The sequence below is a fragment of the Phyllostomus hastatus genome, unplaced genomic scaffold (genome assembly GCF_019186645.2).
Source record: "Phyllostomus hastatus isolate PE091 unplaced genomic scaffold, TTU_PhHast_1.1 phas_contig_159, whole genome shotgun sequence".
Lineage (NCBI taxonomy): Eukaryota > Metazoa > Chordata > Mammalia > Chiroptera > Phyllostomidae > Phyllostomus > Phyllostomus hastatus.
This window is the reverse complement of record NW_025333640.1, coordinates 23,535,052-23,557,522: the sequence shown is the minus strand read 5'-3', so window position 1 is coordinate 23,557,522 and position 22,471 is coordinate 23,535,052. Positions and strand designations below refer to the sequence as shown.

The window sequence follows — 22,471 nt, the reverse complement described above, 5'->3', positions numbered from 1 at the left end:
AATTCATATAATTCCAGTCACACCACTTAATGGGTAATTCTCAATTGGATATAATGTAATAGCCCATAAACGTGTGAAAACTAGGAAGGGTAGTTAGTATTTGCTAAGACCATTAAGTGAATTTTAGAAGTAACTGCAGGTGTCATTAGCTCTTAGAAGTCTGCAGTACTGTAATTGTTTTGTGTCAAAATACAACCACAGTGGCTGCAACTGGTAATACAAATAGATGGGAAAACAATGTTCATAAGGCTGTGGAGTAACTGGAACTCTCAACAGTAGAGTATAAAATGGTACAACCATTTTGGAAAACAGGTGGCTTTTTTTTTTTAATACCTACTTTATCAACTAATTCTAGGGTTTCTATATATGAAATCCTGTATGCACAAAGACTTGTATAAGAATGTTCATACCAGTCAATAATAGCTCAGTAAAACTGGGAAAAAACTGTTCACACTGGCTTTATTCATAATGGCTAAAAACTGGGTAAGACCCCAAAAGAGAACAGATAAATTAGTCCTGGCCCAAGTAGCTCAGAGCATCGTCCTGATAGGCCAAGGTTAGTCGACCCTCAGTCAGGGCACATACAAGCAGCAACCAATGAATGCATAAAGTAAGTGGAACAACAAATCAATGATTTTCTCTCCCTCTAAAATCAAATACAATGAACAAATTGTGGTATTTTCCTATGGTGAAGTACCACCGAGAAATAAAGGGAATGAGCTGTTGCACACACACTAGATAAATCTCAAATTATATTTGAGCAAGGAAAGAGCAGATACTACATTCCTCTATTTTAAGAAGTTCCTAAACAGGCAAAATGAATCTATGGTGATAGAAATCAGAACAGGGATTGCTCTGCAGGGGGTAGGGTAGGAGATGTAACTGGCTGCAGAGGTATGAGGAGCTTTCTAGGGTGATGAAAATGTTCTATGTATTTATTGATTATATGACTACAGACTATTCTCAAAACTCAGAATTGTATACTAAGTTATCTGCATTTTATGCAAGTCATTCCCCAATTAAAAAAAAAATGTGGGTCTGGTCAGCTAGGTTATGGACTTGCTGCATCTTTGTTTCTCTTCTAGTCAAGGATACGCTTTCCACACGATGAACTCGCCCCTGCATACCTATCCAAGTCTGGACCAAAACTAGATACACTTTTCCTGTCCTGGGCTTCCTGGTTGTCAGGGTGTTCAGGACTTGGCTCTGCAGATAGTTTTGCATGGTGGTCTGGGCATCACCTCCAGGAATCACGTGGCCAGATCTGAATATGATGTCCAACGTTCCAGAGGTCAGGATCAGTAGCACTGCCATCTATGGCCTGATGGTAGTGATCCTCATTGCCAAATCCTAAATTAGAAAATCTCACTTTCTGAAGGTTGAGCGATTTGGGGAACATCAGTGTGCAGCTCTCTGCTCAGCAGGGATCCTGATTCTCATCTTCCCTGAGGTACTCAGCTATGGCTTCATCACTACCCTTATTCTCTTTGTAAAGCAGTCCCTCCCTGTGTCCATCAAATACAGGGTCTGGCACAAATAACGCCCCTCTTTTATTACAAAATTAAAAGCATGTACTTCTGTAACATAACAATGTCACACTCAAGCACGCCATATGATGTTTTTGGTGAAATGTTCAAATTAAAACTATAAAATTTTACACCCATATTATTAGCCTACCAACCACACTCAAGCAGGTGTTACTTCTGCTGGACCCTGTAGCCTATGATCCAGAGGCCAGCCACTCCCATCCACCAGGAACAGCCCAACAAACCTGTGTAGGCACAGTCATCCCACGTGGTAATTAGTCTTACAGATGCACAGTGTTTTAGTGTCCCATTTTCTTTCGCTCTCTGACCTTGACCCCAACTTCCTTATTACAGTGGACAACTAGGCCTTCTCATAGCCCAACCAGGCCCCTCGGACCAGCAAAGATGCAGACCTCTGCCTGCTCCCTCACACTCATCTTCCCTAGAGTGCTCTGTATATACAGATGCATTGGATAATATCTTCAATCACTGTATATTTTTAATAGCTTGGATATTTTGTATGTTTAAAGAGAAGACAACACTGTCTCCCTAGAATAGTCTCAGGTATAGTACTGTGCTGTGGGGTTAGCCACAGGTTCTGAGGCTCTGAGGCAGCAACAACTCTGCTCTTCAGCTGTCGGCCAACTGGGGGCCAGGGGAACAATGTGGTGGGTGTGAGTGATCCTTTGAGTCAGGGCTCTATCCAATAAAAAACTTGGATATGCTTGGAGAAATAAATGTGGGTGTTTCTTTCATTTTAATTATAAAGAAGAACTAAATATGGGCCGATATTTTGGTATGATGATTGTCAGTTAATTTCTGTTAAAACAGGATAGACAACTGGTAGACAGTTGTCCTTTGTGAATTGTGAATTTGAGTATTTATCCTGATAAATTTTTCACTGAGTTGTTACCTAGTTCACAGAATTTAAAGATAAACAGTCTGTGGTGTGCATACAATTATGGTTCATTTTTTAAAACTCAGAATGTGTCCCAGACTCAAATAAAAATTCATTAGCTTAACAGTGCTTGAATTCATCTATTGCACTCCAAAAGGCTAAGTAGTGTCTTATGCTACAGGTGTATCAAAACCTAGGTTTTGGATTGCTCCGCTGTTACCAAGAGCAGAGCCCCACAGACACACCTTCTCAAGATCTGATGTTCCAAGAATTCAAATGTTCCCTATTAAACAGAAAAAAGAAATCCCTATTAATGGGTCAGTTCATGTTTGAGTTTCTAGGTCACATCAATATAAACTGTCTATGTAAAACTGAGAAGCCGAGCAGGATTATTCTTGAAAGAAATTCAAGGCTTTAATTTATTCATTGTAACTTGTTCTATTTCTATCATATGTAAGAAGGTACAACTTTTACAGGCCAATAAAACAGATCAAGTATACTTGTTTAACTGCTAAAGAGAAATGTCCCACTTCAGCACAAAAAATAGAAAAATTACTGAATTGGGAATCAGTAGAACTAGGTTTTGCTTTAGGTTCTGCCATACCTGTATGGCCTTAGGCAAATCATTTAACCTCTGCAGGTCGAGCTGTGGTCTGCAGACTCCTCTGTGGTGTAATGGGATGAACTTGCCATTAGGTAAGAGGCCCCTAGATGGTGCTGTTGTTCTGAGATAGGCTTTGTGTTTTTTTTCCCCCCTCTAATATTACAGTGAAGTAAAAAAGCTTAGGTTAGAAAATGATTTCCTATTACTTCTGGAAAAATTCACTGTTAAGAGTTCATTCAATGGCATTCAAAATGGCATTGAATTATGAGTCATATGTATGGCCCATATGCATTTGACATTGATTAAAAGAAATATACATTAATGATTATAACAAATATCTTCTTATAATATATCCATATATTCATCAGTATTCCCCTAGGTATATTTACCTAAACTTAAGAAACTGAATAAAAACTAAACAATTATTGTTAAGAATATCTCTATTAAAAACCCTATGTAAAAAGGATATATATATATCCTTTTATATATATAAATACCTTTTATATATATATATACCTTTTATATATATAAATATATATATATATATATTCTAAATACCAGTTCTAACAACACATTTTGATAAATGCACTGATATTTCAGTTGGAATGTTTCAGACTGTATTCCAAACCTGTGTTTTTCATGAGCACAATCAAAGATGTATTACGTTATCCCTCTGGCCATGTAAACTTGGTGATCTTTTAATGAAATCTTGCTGTTTTTTTAGTGTTCAAAGGGGGTAATCAAAAGGGTAAGAATAATATATTGACTTAATCTAGTTTCAATTTAAAAAAAAGAAAAAAAATTAGGAGACTCTACTTTGAGGACACTTGGATGAACAATATCAGGTTTTCTCCTAAAACCCCTGAAAAGAAAAACAATACATTCCAATTTTTTCCCTATGAAATTCACAGACTATAAAAATTATGCTCAATCAACATACAAAACAAGAAAGTACCTATGAAAACCCATACCAAGCTACATTTTGTCTTCTTATCAGTTGAGTAGGTAGTAAATGACAAGCAAAAAATGTAGCATGATAAAGTGAAGTGACATAAAAACTGCAAATTCTGTTTCAATGGAGACTTTTGTCAACAAACTAAAGAGGAAAGATATTAGATCTCAGTGGATTCAAGACTTATATATGTAAGTCATCCATCCATCCATGCAACCAACCTTTACTGAGACTATATGGAGCAAAGGGCTGGAGTTATAAAGAGAAGATACCATTTCCATCCTCAAAAAACTCAGTCTGGTATGAGAAAAGGACTGAAAAGTTCAGTTCAGTTTATTATAATGTCAAATAGATGTACAACTATTGCACTTATCATTCTGCTGACAGAAGGCTAAAATTTAAGAGGATATTTTTCTCCAATAAAGCTAAGTTTTCATGATCTTTAATATGTTAAGATTACACAGGCAAAGAAATATACATCATGTCCTATTCCAGACATACACCCTACTTCCTATCATACAACTTGCTGCAAATGGAAATTTAATTGGGAAGTCATCCATTTCTTAAGAAATTGCTCTTGAGTAAAATTTGACAAGAATTTTCTTTGTATTGTCTTCTCTACCCAAAACATATAGGGAAAACAGCCCTGTTATCAATTATAACCATATAGCTGAGATGACCTTCAACCAAAGATGAAGTAAAAAAAAAAAAAAAAAAAGATGAACTCCCCCCATCTCATGTTCACATAATGGTCTGACCATTGGCTGCCTAACCTTTTGGACAATAAGAAACAGTAACACTAAAAAGTGGCCCAGTTTATGAAACTCTTCTGAAAAATAGAAGAAAGTCATGAACATTGGTGGCAAAGTGGTGTACCTTTCCAGTGAAATTCTGTTCCATGTATCTGTTTGGAAGATTGTCTTCAATCTATTTGGCTTTCGCCCATAAACTATAATTGATTTAGTCCTAAAAGAACCACTTTTTTCTTACGCCTGGCATGCATAACAATGGATACAGCAGGAAAGGGTTTTTTTTTTTACTTACTCTAATATGGGGATGAGCTGGGACAAAAACCAAAAGACTATCAGCCTTCAGTCTTCTCAATTGTTTTTCTTTCTGATTATATTGGGAAGAAATGAGCTGTGGGGGCTCGACACTGTTTTCCACCTTAACAGTCACTCTGTGTTCTGAGATGTATGTGATTCATCATGTACCACTGTAACAAGACACAGCAGCTTTTCTGTATTACTGGGGTAACACAAAGAAAATGAATTTTTCTTTGGGTACCAGTAATTGTCAAAAGAATGATTGTAGGATCAGAGAATGTGCTTTATAACAACCCTGTTAACATAAAGTATAAATGGAGGAAAAAAGTGAGTAGGGCTGGTATGTAGAAGGGTTAGTCATATTAGCAAGGTATCTCAGGATGGTTTTGGTTCTTCTAAGATGCATCGAATTTTAACCCCACTGAAATCCTTGGACAAAGATGAAACACTAACACAAGTAGCATTCGGTGAGCACGAGCTGACTCACCACATTCTTATAAAGGCTCCCGCTAGAGAATAAACTACCTGTTACTGAAACAAGGATTTGCCCTGGTAAATAAGGATAATGCATTCAAGCTGTTAGAATAAATTTGAGCATCAGAAGTGAAATGTATCAAATGTCCTGTCTTTAAACGAAAGTAAAAAAATAAAGAAGCATGGTTAGTTGATTCTTGCTGATGAAAAGAGATGTCCAAACGCAACTTTTGCTTGTAAGCCTCCCTGTGCGGTTCTATCACCAGGCACTTTTCTGAGGCAAGTGTTCGCCTGCCTTGCTGATCTTGCTTGATGTTTTCCTCGGTAGAATGCTTTCTCATGGGTTTTCACATGCATGTTTCTACTGTGAGTGGAAGCTAACCACAAAATCTAGACATTCTCCGCTTTCAGAAAATTCTAGTGTACCATATACAGCATAGATATTTCTTTCAGTTTAAAAAAAATAGTGCAAAAACAAAAACAAACAAAACACCATATCTGATAGTCAAAGTGATAGTTCAAGTGAGTTCTTGTGCCAAGGAACACAGTAGAGCTTCACCTTTAGCTGACTTGTAAAACCTGAACGTAGTTTTTGGGAAATATTCCAGATTTTCCCATTAGTTCTCCACTCATCCAGTCGTCATCTACAGATTCCAGCTCTGTTATTATATCTCCAGCCTGTAAGAAGACAGAATTGGAAATAATTATTCGTTTCTATTGAATATAAGCATGATGGGCAGCCCATCTGAAGAGGCATATACAGTCTTCTCTGTTTAACTTGTTTACCGTGCTTTGCTGAGAGGATTACATGGTCCGTCAAAGATAATCTGCACCCAATGATGCCATTTGTGCTCCTTTTGCCTCAAAGCCATTTGTTGCCAGTGCCACCCTTGTTGCACTTTTATTTTCCTGCTTGCATTTCGTGTCCCCCAAATTCATCTCTAATGTAAATTCTTCTTAAGTAAATAATGCCAGCTATCATATATGCATATATATAAAAATAATGCCAGCTATCATACATATGTATGTATGTGTATGTACATATACATACACACACATGCACACACACTCCCCCCTCCCCCATCTCATGACAATTTCTTGAGCACCTGCTACGTCCCAGACTCTGTTGTTCTGGGCATTCTGAACACAGCAGTGACTGAAGGACCCATTCTGGGGTGGGGAGACAGACAAGTAAACTGGCAGAGGAGGAAAGTATGTGGTTGGTGGCCATCTCATTAGGGCAGTCAGGGAAGGCCCCACTGAAAGCGACATTTCGGCAAAGACCTGGAGACAAGTGAGCCATGTGCTTACTGTATACCTTGTCCTATTTTATGTACTTTATAGGAATTAACTCATGTAAACAACACTGTAGTCCTAAAAGTAGATGCTATTTTTATCCCCATTTTAGAGGGATATTTGTATAGATTTCCTTATTTTAAAGAAAAGGAAATTTAAGCTCAGAGAGATTAAATAATTTGCTCAATGTTGCATGTGTAATAGTGCATAGAGACAGAATCACACCTGGTGTAATTTCTGGGCCATGTTGCTAACCATTAGGCCACACGGCCATCACATGTTCTAGCAGACCTCTTCAATGAGAAAGGCTTTTACTGTAACTGCCTTTTCACAACACCTTGAGCATTTTGTACTGCACATTTATGCTTCCACATAATGGTATTCTCCACCATTTGCTTTATTCCATCCTCCCTGGCCTCAATGTCAAATCTGCATTCTTTCCTGTCTGGAAGAGCTTCACCCTGACTCACCCTGACCAGAACACACTGGTCCATCCTCATCGGGACAGTACAAGGGACTGTGTATCTATTCATGTGTGAATTATAACTGCCTAACAGATGACACGACTTCTGAAATTATCTCCTGAAACCATTTTGTTCTTTGTTTCTAACTATTACTCAGAATCTGGGTTTAAGATTCCATAATGGTCCAAAACTACCCTGGCTACTTTAAAGAATATCTTCATCAGGCTGAATGGATTTACTTTAGCTCTGGTACATAGCCCTCTGGAAAAAATGGTTTGATTTAAGGCCTTTCTTTATGGAAAATGAGCAAGAAAAATGCTTATTATCAAATGTCATGAATTTACTCTGCTAAAATCTGTAAAACTTCTGGCTATTCAAAGTTTCTGTCATAAATAAGTTCCTTCTGGTTCTTAAATTATAGCATAATGGTTGACTGAACTATTTTCCTTAGCTCTGTTCCACACGTACGTAGTATGTCAGTTTTCTGAGGGCTAGAACAATAAAAAAAGTTTCATCTACTAATAATATGCTGCGGGTATTCAATAAAATATCAATGATCAGCAGTACTGAAGGCAGTAAACAACCCACTAACTAAAAGCTCTAGAACTGTATCTTGTTCACAGTCAGTCATTTGTAAAATGATGACCACCTAATTTTCTGAAAGATACTGTGAGTTGGTATTTATGTTGCCATGACTTAAATGAAGGCCAAAATACCACCAAAAAAAAAATTGAATCCAGATTGTCCACTTGAAGTAACACTCTATAGAAAGATAAAAAGAATAAATTATGAGCTACTGACTGTTAAGACTAAAAAGGACTGGGCCAACAGTTTTCAAACATCTGGATTTCAAGAACCAAGGAATTTTAGAAAGGGAGGGAGGGAGGAAAAGAAAGGAAGAAAGAGATATAGGATTATCAAATTATAATTTTGCATAGGAAATATCTATCATTTACTCACAGTATTTTGTAATAGAAATGACATTTTAATATGAAGAAGATAAAAGAAATTCTTGAGAGAAAGGAAAAGCCCATCACAAAAGAGGAAAGTTAGCAACCTCAGAACCGACATTATTTCAGCATGCCCCTTTGACCCCGTGACTCCCCAGCCTGCACAAACCCAGTATCGCCCTAGCTTCCTCACTTTGCTGTAGACGAGCAGAAACCCTGCTTGGGCTCCTGCTGCTTTAAGACTCATCTTGTCTAATCACTCCTTGATGCTTTCATTCTTTCTCTGGCATCTTGGCTCTGACTGAGCACGTCCAATGATGGAGAATTTACCGCTGTCTGACACAGGCTCTTCTGAGAGCAATGAGAGCCAAACCCGCCTTCCTTGCCCTGGCCCAGGTCCAAAGTACCAAGGGGGCTTCCTTCTGACTACGGTCCAACTATGTGTGGACTGGGGAAACAGGATCATGAAAATATTTTGTTTTTACTGAAAAACAAAAAGGTACTTCTTTGATGAAGATAGATTAAGCAGTTTAAACTTTTGGGATGATTTCCCAGTCAGTGTTCTTCTGAACAAGACTTCAGTGTCTTATGAGGCCCTGCTGCAGTGGGTACCAACTGATTTCTCCATTGATTTCTTGGACATGACCATAGCAGGCTACAAGGACCATGTGGAAAATCATCCTTTACTAGGGCTACAAACGAAAACTCCAGTATTACTGAGATCTGACGTTACAAGGCCTAGGCATTAGGAACTCGTTTGGGGATTGTGGGGCTATCAAGCCAATAAGGTTTTATTTATGTACCTAAATACCTTGCTGATAATTTATATTAGCCCTACTCACTGTCTCTAATCTTGTTCTTTAGATTTAGGGTATGAGACCTGTTCATTCCTAGCAAATGGTCAACAGGCCACCTAAATGTTTCACCCCTCAGTGAAAGAGATTTCATAATTTATAGCTGCTAAATACAGGTTATCAAACCAAACCAAACCAAAGCCACATTCTTACCTTGAAGGAAAGCTCATCTTCATTCTCCCCATGGAAATCATACAGGGCTTTGGCCTTCTTCCCCGCCTTCAGTGCTAAAGGAGACAGGCTTTTTGCCTCAGCTGTGAAAACACATGAAAAAATAAAAGACACTGGACTGAAACACAAACATTTTATGAAGCCCTCCTGTCATTCCCAGGACAGAATATTTTTTTCTTTTTTTAAATTCTTTTTGCTTTTTTCCACTTAGTCCTTTATACACCGCCCGCCCCCACCCTGCCCCCAGGACAGAATACTTTCAATTAATTTTGAATTTATTTAACTTGCAAAAAGATTAAGGATGTTTCTTAGCAGGAAAAAATTATAGAAAATGTATTGAGTAGACAAAATTGGCCATTACCAAATGAAGACATTTTTATCTTTCTTCCCTATAACTCTTAACAAAGTATACGAGCATAAAGAAGAGAGTTTACAAAACTTTATGGATCATCAACCCTTTGAAATGTAGGCGAACAATTTAAACCGAGCATGGCCAGAGCGGAAAGAAATATGCGTGGGTGTGAAGTCTTGGGCTCCCGTGGGAGAGCAGGAGTCACCTGCTGCTGCTGTCACACCGGGGCAGGGCCGCACGAAGACTGCTGGGAAGATCCCCTCCCTGTCACGCAGCCTGCCCCTGTACCAGTCGCAGTCCAGATGCTCGAGGATCAGGATCCGGTCTCCCCGCCTGAAGGGCAGGTCATCACTGGTCTCCGCCGTGAAACTGTACAGAGCTTCACACCATTCTCCAGAGAGACCGTTATCCTGTTACAAGTCAGAAGTTTGATAAGAAATGTGAGATTTTATTTGAAATTGATTTCTACAAAGCTTTAAACAATGGTGGGAAAAAAGCTAAGGAGTCATAAGATTTGAAAGCCCAAAGGCTTCTTCAAATCACTCAACACTTTATGTTGCTATCAGTATTCAGAAATAAAAGTTTCCAATAACTTTTTATCATAAAATATGATCATTTTCATGATGTAATACAATTAATGGGTTTTCTGCCCACCACACTACCTCAAACACATTAGACGAAGGTTTTGCTCCGTGAAGAGGCATCTCTGTCAGGATGGGAACCCTCTGTTAAGAAGACTGGTACAACCACTATGGAAAACCGTTTGGAACTTCCTCAGAAAACTAAAAATGGATCTGCCTTTTGACCCAGCAATTCCACTGCTGGGACTATATCCTAAGAACACTAAAACACCAATCCAAAAGAACCTTTGCACCCCAATGTTCATAGCAGCACAATTTACAATAGCCAAGTGCTGGAAGCAACCTAGGTGCCCATCAATAAATGAATGGATCAAAAAACTATAGTACATTTACACAATGGAATTCTATGCAGCAGAAAGAAAGAAGGAGCTCCTACCCTTTGCAACAGCTTGGATGGAGCTGGAAAGCATTATGCTAAGCGAAATAAACCAGGCAGTGAAAGACAAACACCATATGATCTCACCTTTAAAGGAACCTAAACCACAAAATAAAAGCAAGCAAAAGACAGTCAAAGACACTAAAATAGAGGACAGGCTGACAGTGACCAGAGGGGAGAAGGGAGGGAATTTCAGGGGAGAATGGGAAGGGTTTACAGGAACAAGTATAAAGGGCACATGGACAAAAACTAGGGGCAGGGGGTGGAAATGGGAGGGAGGTGGGGAGGGATGGGTGGTTGGGCTGGAATGGGAGTAAAGGACAGAAAAATGTACTTGAACAATGATTTAAAAAAAAAAAAAGCAGCAGCTCAAGCAGGGAGAAGAGAAGGCCTGGGTTCCAGACCCCATTCTGCCTCTTCCTAGCTGACACCGGGCAGGATGCTTCTTTCCTCTAGGCCTCAGCTTCACCTCAGTGTTGCCGTGGGGGTTAAATGAGGACTCATGTAGAACACTTAGTACAGTGCTGGGCACATCCTAAGTTCTCAACAACTGACGGCTTATAAAACAAAGGGAAAAACATGCAAACAAACCCCCCTAACCTGAGTCCTCTTGCTCCTGCATTACCACAGCTGGCCCTACATCTCTTGGCACTTATCACTCCCAAAAATGTAAGCAACCATGTGCCATTTCCTTTTGGAGCGCTTCTGTCACTTTCTTTCCTATTTGTCTTGATCCGTAGGTGGGGAACAAAGAATTGAGAGACACGCAGTCCAATTACCAGTGACACTTTGGCAAACAATGATCCCATCAGGCCTCACACTTTTAACAATCACAAAAAACAACAGAAGTCACCCACATTCCTATTCCATTTGAACACTTCTGAAGTCACATTATATAGTAAGTAAAAAAAAATTTTAATTGGTTTTATTTGTGCATTCATTGGTTGATTCTCACATGTGGCCTGACCGGGAAATGAACCCACAATCCTGGCATATTAGGATGACACTCTAACTAACTGAGCTACCTGGCCAGAGCTAGTACATCAAAATTTTACTCACTTTTTCTGTCTCCCATTATAAAAATAATACAAATGATCCTAAATATTTGGTAAATTTGGAAATATATGAAGAAGTGGGAAAAACCCCACCTACCTATAATCTTACCACGTAGGGGAAACTGAATATTAACAACTTAAATACATTTCCTTCTAGTCTTTTTATGTTGTATATTCAATTTCCCATTTTATTCCCATTACATTTATTTTACAAATCTAGTTTTTCATGGCCTCAGAAGTTTCTACCAATAGAGATCATATTTAGGTTGTTTGCCATTTTTTTCCTATTATAATAACATGACTTTGTTTGTGGCCTAAACCTTCTTTTTACCCTACTTATAGGGTAAAAAATAATAATAATCATTTGTACTTGCTCATTTTGAACACTTATATAATTACTTGTTTAGTATTGAGTTGAACTGAATCTATGTTAATTAAATTAAATTAAATGATACTTTATTGTTGCTTTACCAGGCATTTTGATGACTAGTAGGGTTAAATATTTTTTAATATCAGCCACTTATACTATCTCTTTATGTATTTAATTTTCCAATCATGTCTCTTTCCTTGTTTTCTATCAGGGTTTACATGTCTTTCTAATTTAATTGTATGGACTCTAGATGCAATACAGTTATTGACCCTTAAGTACAGGGATGGGCAAACGCAGGTTTACAGTTGTAATATAAATAAATAACACAATAGTTAATAAATAATAATACAAGAATAAACTCTGTTTTCATGCACTCACAACTGTAAACCTATAGTTGCTCACCCCTGTATCCATTTCAAACATTTACTATATGAACTGAAAAATGACTTCATAACATTGTCTCTTGATAATTATGATTTTAATATTCCTCCCAGAGTTGAAACCTGGCTTTCTGTACCGTTATTAACTATTTAAGCAGCCTACCTGAGAATTTGCTCCAGAATCTTCTTTTTTCATCCTCTGTGGTACCTTTGTGCCTACATTTTGAAAAAAAGTCAAAACTTCAGATAAACAGACCACACAGTATTGGAGAAAAACTGCAGGGGAGAGTGAAGAGTCTTCATGTCCCGGCTATCATCTAACCTGAGCAGGCACCGCCCTCTCTGGCCCTTTTCCTTCACTGCAAAGTGAAGGCGGACACAGTTAATTATACTCTACAGCCCATTTCTGTTCAGAAGTCTATGATTCTTCATCTGCCATGTCTGACTTCAAGCCGTTGCTAATTACCTAGAACACCCACACCAGGTCTCTGAGAGATTACCACCATAGTAACTATGCCACACAAGTGACCGTTTACAAATACCTTTTATAATAAGGCAATATGGATTATTATGCAGTTTAAGTATTACACTGTTATTTGTTTATTTGAATTAGGGCAGAACACAATCACGAACAATATTCTCTACACTCACTTAAAACGTCTGTACCAGAGGTGGGGTGATCCTCGAGGAGCTCCACAAAGTTCAGGGGGAAAATCCCAGTTCTGTCTCGAAGCTCTCCTCTGGCCCATTCTTCACTCACATACTCTTTCAGAATAATAATTTCTCCCTCCGAGAAACTTAACTCATCCTTCTGGTCTCCAATATACTCAAACCGCGCAACACATCTTGGACCTCTGAACAGAGATTACATTTGTGGGTTAAACAAGAGAGTGCTGACTTGTAAAATGCTTTAAAGCCTTCATTCAGTCTTTCAATAAATATTCTGTGTTTACTATGAAACGAGGTATACTGGGCATAATGTAAACCTTTCCGTGAGAAAAAATAAGCTACATTTCTGTAGCTTAGGCTATAGACAGGCCTTACTTTTTAGATATGAACCTGTGTTACTCAGAAAGGCTAAAGGCAATGTGGAGAGACATGCCGAAGTCCCTAAGCTGGTGGTCAGCTGACACTGCCATGGCCCATAATCACTTTTGCTGCATCACAGAATCTCCCCAGTCATCGTGTCTTTGTGTTCTTGGACCGCGGTAAATCCCATGGCTCAACCAGAACCCCGAGTTTGGGAGTGCTAACCCTGAGAATCTCAGAGCAAGACATCAGACTTTTGCGACAGAATGCAGTGGGCATCAGCTGGGCAGAGTCGATGCTCAGTATATGTTTGTTGAATCAATCATCTTGCTGCAGATGAATGGTCTTCAAAGCCAGGTTTGAAGAAAACAGAAACTCATCACACTATCACACTTAATCTCATGCCTAACACTGTTGTTTTAAAAACAATCTTTTTATCGCCTTTAAAAAGCCTTCATTTCTGAGAATTACAATTGAACCATCCTTAAATGAGCTGCAATTTTGATTTACAAGAAGATAAAGGCAGACATAAACCTGTGTCTCTAGAAGGCATGATTTAACACCAAACCTTCCGTTTGAGGCTTTAGAAAGGAAATTTCAATAGCAACAGGCCAAGGAGAGGCAACCGCCTGAGGAGAAAAGGTTGGCACTGGCTCCAGTGAAACACTGATTTAGGTCAGAATCTGAGACCGATTTAAGAATGGATCCACGGCTGTGAAAGCCCACTGCAACTTCAACCTGCTGACACATTAAACACAGCTTAGAAACAGGAGAAAAACTGAACCCGAAGTAGAATTCAACTACTGTGGCATCAGAAGTTTTCTTATTTGTGGTAACCTTTGCATTTATTTTCTAAAGTCCTCTGGGAGCATCTCCTTATGTCTGACCTATTCAAAGACAGGTTTACAGTCTTTAGCAGGTAGTGAATTCTACTATTTTGCTCATTTAACTGGAAGATAAAGTTGCATTGTGGCAGTGTTTTAATCACAGAGGAGTTACAGTGATGCATAAAAGGATACATAAATTCATGAAAAGGTCTTCAGACATAAAGGGAGACCCCTCCAACTTAACTCTTCCTTCATTTGCTTCTAGTTTCTCTTAAAAACAAAACAATACACAATGTCCAGCAGTTTTTTTAGGGTTCATATTTTTGGACAAAAGTTCTGAACCTTCTAAAAATGTGTTGATAGAGCCCTGGTTGGTGTGGCTCAGTGGATTGAGCATGGGCTGCGAACCATAGGGTTGCCGGTTCGATTCCCAGTCAGGGCGCATGCCTGGGTTGTGGGCCAGGTCCCAGTAGGGGGCGCGTGAGAGGCAATCACACATTGATGTTTCTCTCCCTCCCCTTCTCCTGCCCTTTCCCTCTCTAAAAATAAATAAATAAAATCTTTTAAAAAATATAAATGTGTTGACAGGTAAATACCAGAAGCCCCAAATACAATACACAGGATGCCAACACCGGCTCTGCTTAAGCTGAGGCCAGGCTGTGGGAAGCACCAAGGTAGTCTCTCTGCTACTGTCGCTGTTCCGTATCGACACGAGGAGTTGCTTAGGTCAGCTGGTGTCAGCATACTGAACCTTCATTAGCATTTTAATCCACAATGGCTTTTAAATGAGTTTTCCTCATAATTAAAAAGGAACACTGGAAATCAATAATCATACATCTGAAGTGTTTAGGCTCAGTATTATGATATAAATGCTCATCTCCTTTGCATTTGGTACAAAAGAACACAAGTAAAACTTACTTATTAACATAATGAGATGAAACTGATTCTCTTTTCCTATTTCCGCCTTCTGGAACATCAACCTAGTAAAGACGAATCATGACAATTGTATTTTTTCAGATTTTAGTAAGAGGAATTCAAGGCTAGGTAATTAGAAAATACATGATCAAAATTAACCATTTTAGATGGGTGTTTTACTGATTAAGTGGTACCACAGGTGCTAAAGTTAAGAAATTCAGAGTTTGGGTTTTGAAAAAAAATATATATCCTATGACGCAGCCTTCTTTGAATAGCGAATCAATCCTTTTCTTATTTGCTGGAATAAGCACATTAGTATCATTACAGCTGACCGAGTTTTCTCTTTCCCATGTCCTCCAAGTTAAAAACATCAGATGGGGAGGACTGGGGATAGAGACTAGGCACCAACCTTCTGGACCCCCCACCACACCTACTCAAAGAGTGGGTAGGATTCCGTAGTACTTTCCTGAGCCCCAATTAAAACATTTTAACCAAACTTGTGGATTCTCTCCATTTTCATAACTCCGGAACATTTTTCCCCAATCAGTGCAAAAAGGGAAGGAAAAAAGGAATTGGTACTAAGTGAGCACCTACTAAGTGGCAAGCGCTTTACTTAATACTTCATTTATAAGGCTCAGTGTAGCTACGCTGTAATAAAATATTTGACCATAATGCATTCAGTCTCAAAACTACTGAAGGCTTTGAGGTCTATATTAAAATAAGTCAGTGCCCTTCTTGATGAATTTTAGAAGCTCAAAGTTTCAAAATAATTTTTTAAACTTACAGGCTTAGAAATAATACTTAAACCAATAATGTGGCAGATTCAGTGTAATTGATTTCAGTGAGGTAATTGTGCTTCTAAAGTACTGCTACACTGGGCGGAAGAAAAATGAGGAAGAGTGCTAAAACTAACATCATCCTTAATATTAATTTAGAGAATGTGGCGGGATTGTTCCAAAGAATCAGGGAATATATATACTAGGCAATGTTTAAGGCCCATAGTTTTAATTCAAGAGACTCCAACTCATCTATATTGGAAAAATACAGGTTCTGTGTTATATGTGTTTTCTAAGTCCCTGTAATGAAATATTAGTTGCTTCCTCCACAATAGCTATTAATGCTCAACCACTTAACCTAGTTTTATCGATAGTTTCCAATGCCAGTAAGTTATGTCTGAGGCTGAGTCACACTCTTCCTATTGTCACAAAGGGGCAGTCTGAGTTCATCCCCACGTTTCCCAGCCACTGGGCTCAGCCATACAGGTGTGCTTTTACAAGTCAGGCTGCGAAGGTCTATACAATTCTGACAATATAATATAACTCTTCCCAATCAGACTTGAAATTTTCATGTAAAAAACCATTAACGAACCACTACCTCCAATGAAAGTACTTTGGTATTCACAAATCTAGTTTTCTAAGAGATGGAAATATAATAAATGGAGTGGCAAGAATGAAAGAAACCAAAAATAAAATGTACTTAATAGGAAAGAGGCAATTCCTTCAAGACAATCTTGTACTTTTTGAGTGTTGTCTACAAAATGTTTCAAAGAATTAATATATGTTCCTAAGTGCTTACCAACTCTCCAAGAATAGCTGACTCACCAGTTGACTTTTAGAATTTTTTCACCTTAGGATTTCAGACAGCATTTAGGAATTAGGTGCTAATGCCCCATCATATATTACCAATTAACCATTATCTAGTTAAACAAACCTTCATTTATCGAATTTTTCAAACACCAAATGAATCAATGGAAGACAGAGAACTAGTTCTCAAGAATCTAAGCTTCTGGTTACTTTTTCCAAACTGCAAGTTACACAGCACATAAGACCAATCTAACCAAGCATGATCCACTTACAATTACTCTGACGTAGTTGGCAGGAAATACCCCAGTCTGATTTCTACATTTCCCTCTGTACCAATCTGTATCTATTTTTTCCAGAAGATAAACAATTTCTCCAGAAGTGAGACTCAAATCATCGACTTGTTCTGTAAAATAGAATTACAATTATGTATGATAAGTTATTCTGTTTGCAGATTTGATTAAAGCAGAGCACAAAGTATTATTTAGTCTATCCACTGAGGCAGTATGTTCTACTGATTCTGTGAACAAATTATACTAATCAAATCAATGTAAAATATATCTTTTAAAAAACATATTGCTGTTATGAGCTTCCTCTTTTTTAAAAAGATATTTATTTATTTACTTATTTATTTAGAGGGAAAAGGAGGGAGAAAAACATCATTGTGTGAGAAATACATCAATCGGTCGCCTCTCACACATTCCCAACTGGGAGCCTGGACTGCAACCCAGGCATGTGCCCTGACTGGGAATTGAACTGGCAATCTTCTGGTTCCCAGGCCAGCACTCAAACCACTGAGCCACACCAGCCAGGGCATGAGTTTCTTCTTTTAAGATCAAATTAGATACATTTAGCCCTGACTAGTGTGGCTCAGTGAGCTGGGTGTGGTCCTGCAAAGTGAAAGGTCATAGGTTTGGTGACTGGCCAGAGCACACGTCTGGGCTGTGGGCCCAGGCCCCAGCTGGGGGCGTGAGAGAGGCAAGGGATCATTGTTTCTCTTGCATATTAATGTTTCTCTCCCTCTTTCTCCCTCCCTTCCCCTCTCTCTAAAAATAAATAAATAAAATCTTTAAAATATGAAGTTATAAATAAATCAGAAGTTTATCTGTAGCTTTGGATACAAAAAGTATTTAAAACTTGATTTTAAAAAATTATATTTTCATCTCCTAATTGGTACTCACTGTGTTGAAAGCATTAAAATGTTTGTGACTACTAGGTAACTTGCTATTTGTTCATGTGTATGGGAAATAACCTCTCTTTCTCTCTCATGGGGAGTTTCAAAAGAAAGGGTATACAGCTAAGCTTCCTGGAACGCTTGGGATCAATCAGTGATTGCTGAAGGCAGGTGATTGATAAGATGTCCTCCCCAGTCTAGGACTCTGTTGCACAGAGAATGAAGAGAGATATCCTTAGAGATTAACCCAAAGAGGCCATCTGTTCCTGGATCCTAAGGGCTCTACCACTTTACTGTTTCTGTCCTTACCTGCTTGGAAATCATGAAGAACAACGGCATGAGGAGTGCTACTGTCCACAGGCTTCTGCGGGTGGCTTGCATCCTTAGGGGGAAAACAGGGCTGTGAATGATATGCAGGATGGATGCTGGATTTACATTCACTCTTGGACCCATTTTTTTTATCTCATTAGAGTCCTCCTGACATTATGAGTACAAGATGCAAAACACAGAGTTGAGCCAAATAAAAGAATCAATATGACGTTGAAAAGGCATGTGTCCTTGCCAAAGGCAGCCAGAAATAACTCTCAATTATAATATCCTCCAGCATTTTTTAACAGAGTAGAACAAAAGGGAATCATTGAAATTTCTTTTTTCCACCAGAATCTATTTTACCCCCAAGCAGTGGTTTTTGACCTCTTTACCTATCAAGGGTAGCTTTCTCCTAAAACTGTGAATAGGAATAAATCTTAAGAACAGAGCCTTAAAAGTTGCATCTTCATTAGGATGGGAAAAGAAGGAAGTTCTGTAATTGATGCTCTTGCCTTTCATAATGAAATGAGCTAATGACTTCCACAAAAGTATAATTCACAAAAGTAAAATCCATTTCATTTATTACCACTTAACTGAATGTTTTCTCTAATTGAAAAGCCAACACTACCTCCTTTGCCTGGTCTGAAATTTCTATTTAATCTGAATGGTTTATTCAACGGCAATTCTAAGTAAATTAGCAAAGAGAATTCAATATTCTCTAACCATCTAGCCAACTGCCATACATCGACTAGAGAAGATGGGACAGTTGAAGAGTGACCTTTTCTTATTAACAAGCGGTTGTTAGTTTCTTTACATAAACAGAGACTACTATTCCATATCATCATCATCATCATCATCAAATCTGACTGAAGGATATCATCTGAAGTTACAATTTTAAAACTCTTTAACACTGCCAAACCAGTGAAGTAAATGTAGGCAGATTTTTGTGTGCCGTCTTGTCTCTTCACCTTTTTCAATGACTCTGTTCCCCTTAGGGGTGTCCCCACACTTCTATCCTCTGCCCCTCCCCTGGTCATGATGTACCTGGCTGATCAGATGGCACTGTGGACAGAGGCCCACTGTCTCCATTTCTACCCTACAGCATCTCTGCTCAGACCTTTTCTGGATCTCACCTGCTTTTTCAACCAAAATGCTCCTGTGGAGGCATGCTGCCTTCCCTCAAGCTGGGGAAACTGAAATACCAATCTGGGCTGAGTGAGCAATGGCTAATGGCAGTTCATTATATGAGCTTACCGACGTAACACTGACATTGTCTTAGGGACTGCTCAGCGCTTTCCCCGAATGAAAGAACATCATGGGAATTTCAGGGATTGTAGAAAAGAATTATAAGACATCTTAAGTCTGAAGGGGCTTTTAAAAATCATTATTAACATAATTTATTATATGGATTTCATTTTTTTCTGATTTACATCTGTGGAAAAGGATTGACTATTCAATATATTGTGTTTGACTAATACCCAGTCACAATAGTAGTGTAGGTAAACTCAGTACTCATATCCTCCACAACCACATCAAAATTACAACTGAACTACAGAACAACCATCATTCAGAATCACCAGAAATCTAGCTGAAATCTAGCTTAGTCCTGCAACTAAGGGTACAAAGAAGTCATATTTAGGCTGGTAGGAGGGACGGAGACAGGGAACAAGCGGACCTCACACCCGTGTGTGGCGGATTAAAATCAGGAAGGATGTCTAGGCTGCTGAGGTCCCGCTGAGGAATGAGGGGTTCCAGCCCCACAACAGGCCCCCTAGCCCAAGGCTCCAGTGCAAGGAAGAGAAATCCCCATAACATCTGGATGTGAAACCCAGCAGGGATTTAGGCTGAGGGAGACAGACGCCTGCTGGAGTCTCAGGCAGTTCCTCTTAAAGGGCCCACACACTGACTTCCTCGGACCCATTCACTCTGATGTCCAGTGCTGGGGCAGCAGCTTGAAAGGCACCAGGAATATACAGGGAGAAACTGAATTGTCTGGCATCAGGGCGACAGCTGGAGCGGCAGCTTGCTCCCAGACAGAAATGCTGGCAGCGGCCACTGTGCTTTTGCCGAGCCCTCCCCACAGAGCAGGCAGGTGGACACCACATCTGAGTCTCCATCAGCCTGGCTCACACTGTCTGCCCTGCCCTGGTGATTCCCTGAGGACCTGCCCCACCTAACATCTGGACCTACCCAAGCCGTTTCCAGTGGCTTTTCCATACAAATGGCCTCTTTTCAGACTTTCCGAAAATCTCCTGAACAAACCTGGGAACGTGGAAGAGGTGGGATAATACCTTGTGCCTCCCAATTAGCTTCCCTCTCTGCATGGATAACCCTGGCAATGCTGCTCATCAACCTGGCCTGGTAGGTGAAGGGCAACAAGAAAACACCAAATAGGGTTGGCTACAAGGGGTCGGTGCAACTCAGACCACAACATTAGGGTGGATATCTGGTAGGCAAATCTAATATATTTCACAACAGTTTTTAATATGATTCTAAGTGCTCAAACAAATGGGTAATAAGAATAGCTAATATTCATTGTTCACTCGCCGTGCTACTCGCTGTGTTAAACACCTTATGTGCATTAATTAGCTCATTTAATTTTTTAAACATCTTTTGATATACAATTCACATATCATAAAATTCACCCACTTACAGTATACACAGTTTTACTATATTCGCAGAATTGTGCAAGCATCCCCACAATCTGTTTAAAACGTTCTTTTATCACTTCCCCAAGAAACCCACCCATTAGCAGTCTCCCTCCATTTACCACCATTCTCCCGGCCCACTCCCCCCAGCCCTAGGCCACCACCAATCTACTTTCTGGATTTATCTGCGCTGGACTTTTATATAAATGGAACACATAATATGTCAACTCTGTAAACTCTGTGAGCAATTATCATACCTATTTCACACATTTAAAAAATGTAGTTTAGAGATAGCTACCTGAAGTGGTGGAAGGCGAGCCGAAAACCATCTCCCTGAAGCCGAAACCCGTGCTTGACCCCGGTGACAATCTCCCACTTTCCCCAAAATATGCAGACTCAACCTCAACTGATAGCATGTTATGTTCTGTTCACTAAGATAGGGGTTAAGTATAACACACTTTTAGAAATCTTTACCTTAAAGCCAGGCTTTCAAATAGCTAAGATTTATTATCTAAAAACTGTGAGGCTGGCCATGAACCCAGAAGCCAAACACAGGCTGCATTTCAGTATCAGCTGTAGTTGGCAGTGGGAGGCAACTGCAAATCTATGGTACAAGATGAGTACGTCACTTTTAATGTGGAAGAGAAAACTGGACTGTTTTAAAAAAAAGTCTCATCTTTTTAGCTTCCATTTCTCATAAAGAAAAGCCTTCTGGCAGCCCAAGTTCCACGATTCCCGCTCGGTGTGTTCTGAGAGAAGACGGGTGCTGTGAGGGACTGATACCGCTGCATCGAGACCAAGAGGGGACGAGTGACAGAAGGACGTCCCCGCGTGAACCAAACTTAGGATTTTCCCGGCATCCCAGCTGCAACTAGCTGAACATGGACCTTCTCCGCTCCCTAACACACAAATCTTTAGTTTTTCAGCAAACTTCCAAAGATAAGGTGCCTTCTAGAAAGAAAGATTCGGACCAGATCATGAAAACTAGGATGAACGGGAAACCAAATACTTTACTCAGATTACATGTTTGTGGGTGCTGTTTTTCATGTTTGCTACATTAACAGTGAAAATTTAACTGGCTAACTAAAAGCTCTTTTAAAACATACGCCTCTAGTTCGACGGCATTTTCCTTGATAAACAAATAACCTTTGATGAGCACTGCATTCTCCCTGGATCCACAAATTTGTTAGGCCTAACTTGTAACTTCAGGTTGTTGGGTTCCATTTCATTATTTTATGAGCTACCATCAGAGAAATGAGGTTTACACAAAGCTTAAATCTTAAAGGGAAGTGCTTTTTTTTTTTTATCTCAGACTGAGTATTTACAAGGGCCCCTTTAAAATAATTATCCATTCTGCTAGGAAACTAATCTCTGGCACTTTAGTAAACATCTTCACATTATTTTTAAAATAAATGCCTCTCACAGTTGAAAACTAATGACTGAGTGCTCTGGCTGCCGTGAGTCGGCATGCCATGCAGGAGGCAGAACACGTGGCAATCGCTGTGTACCAAGGTGATTAGTAAGGCAGTGGCAGGTCTCTTAGAAGTAATTTATTCTTAAAATGGAATAAAATGCTACCA

The 22,471-nt window shown here is 39.2% G+C and overlaps 1 protein-coding gene across 8 annotated transcripts in view; it reads right to left on the bottom strand.

Moving 5' to 3' along the window:
• Positions 1–4,281: 4,281 nt before the first annotated feature.
• SH3D19 (SH3 domain containing 19) overlaps positions 4,282–22,471 on the bottom strand; it is a 149,330-nt gene continuing 131,140 nt past the window's right edge. For all 8 annotated transcript variants that reach the window (XM_045831091.1, XM_045831093.1, XM_045831092.1 and 5 more), the window contains 8 exons: positions 18,244–18,316; positions 17,036–17,166; positions 15,184–15,245; positions 13,061–13,263; positions 12,573–12,625; positions 9,793–9,997; positions 9,218–9,318; positions 4,282–6,178 (listed from right to left, as the gene is read on the bottom strand). In XM_045831091.1, coding sequence (XP_045687047.1) covers positions 6,062–6,178; positions 9,218–9,318; positions 9,793–9,997; positions 12,573–12,625; positions 13,061–13,263; positions 15,184–15,245; positions 17,036–17,166; positions 18,244–18,316 — 945 coding nt within the window. In that variant the 3' untranslated portion in view covers positions 4,282–6,061. The remainder of the gene's footprint in view (positions 6,179–9,217; positions 9,319–9,792; positions 9,998–12,572; positions 12,626–13,060; positions 13,264–15,183; positions 15,246–17,035; positions 17,167–18,243; positions 18,317–22,471) is intronic.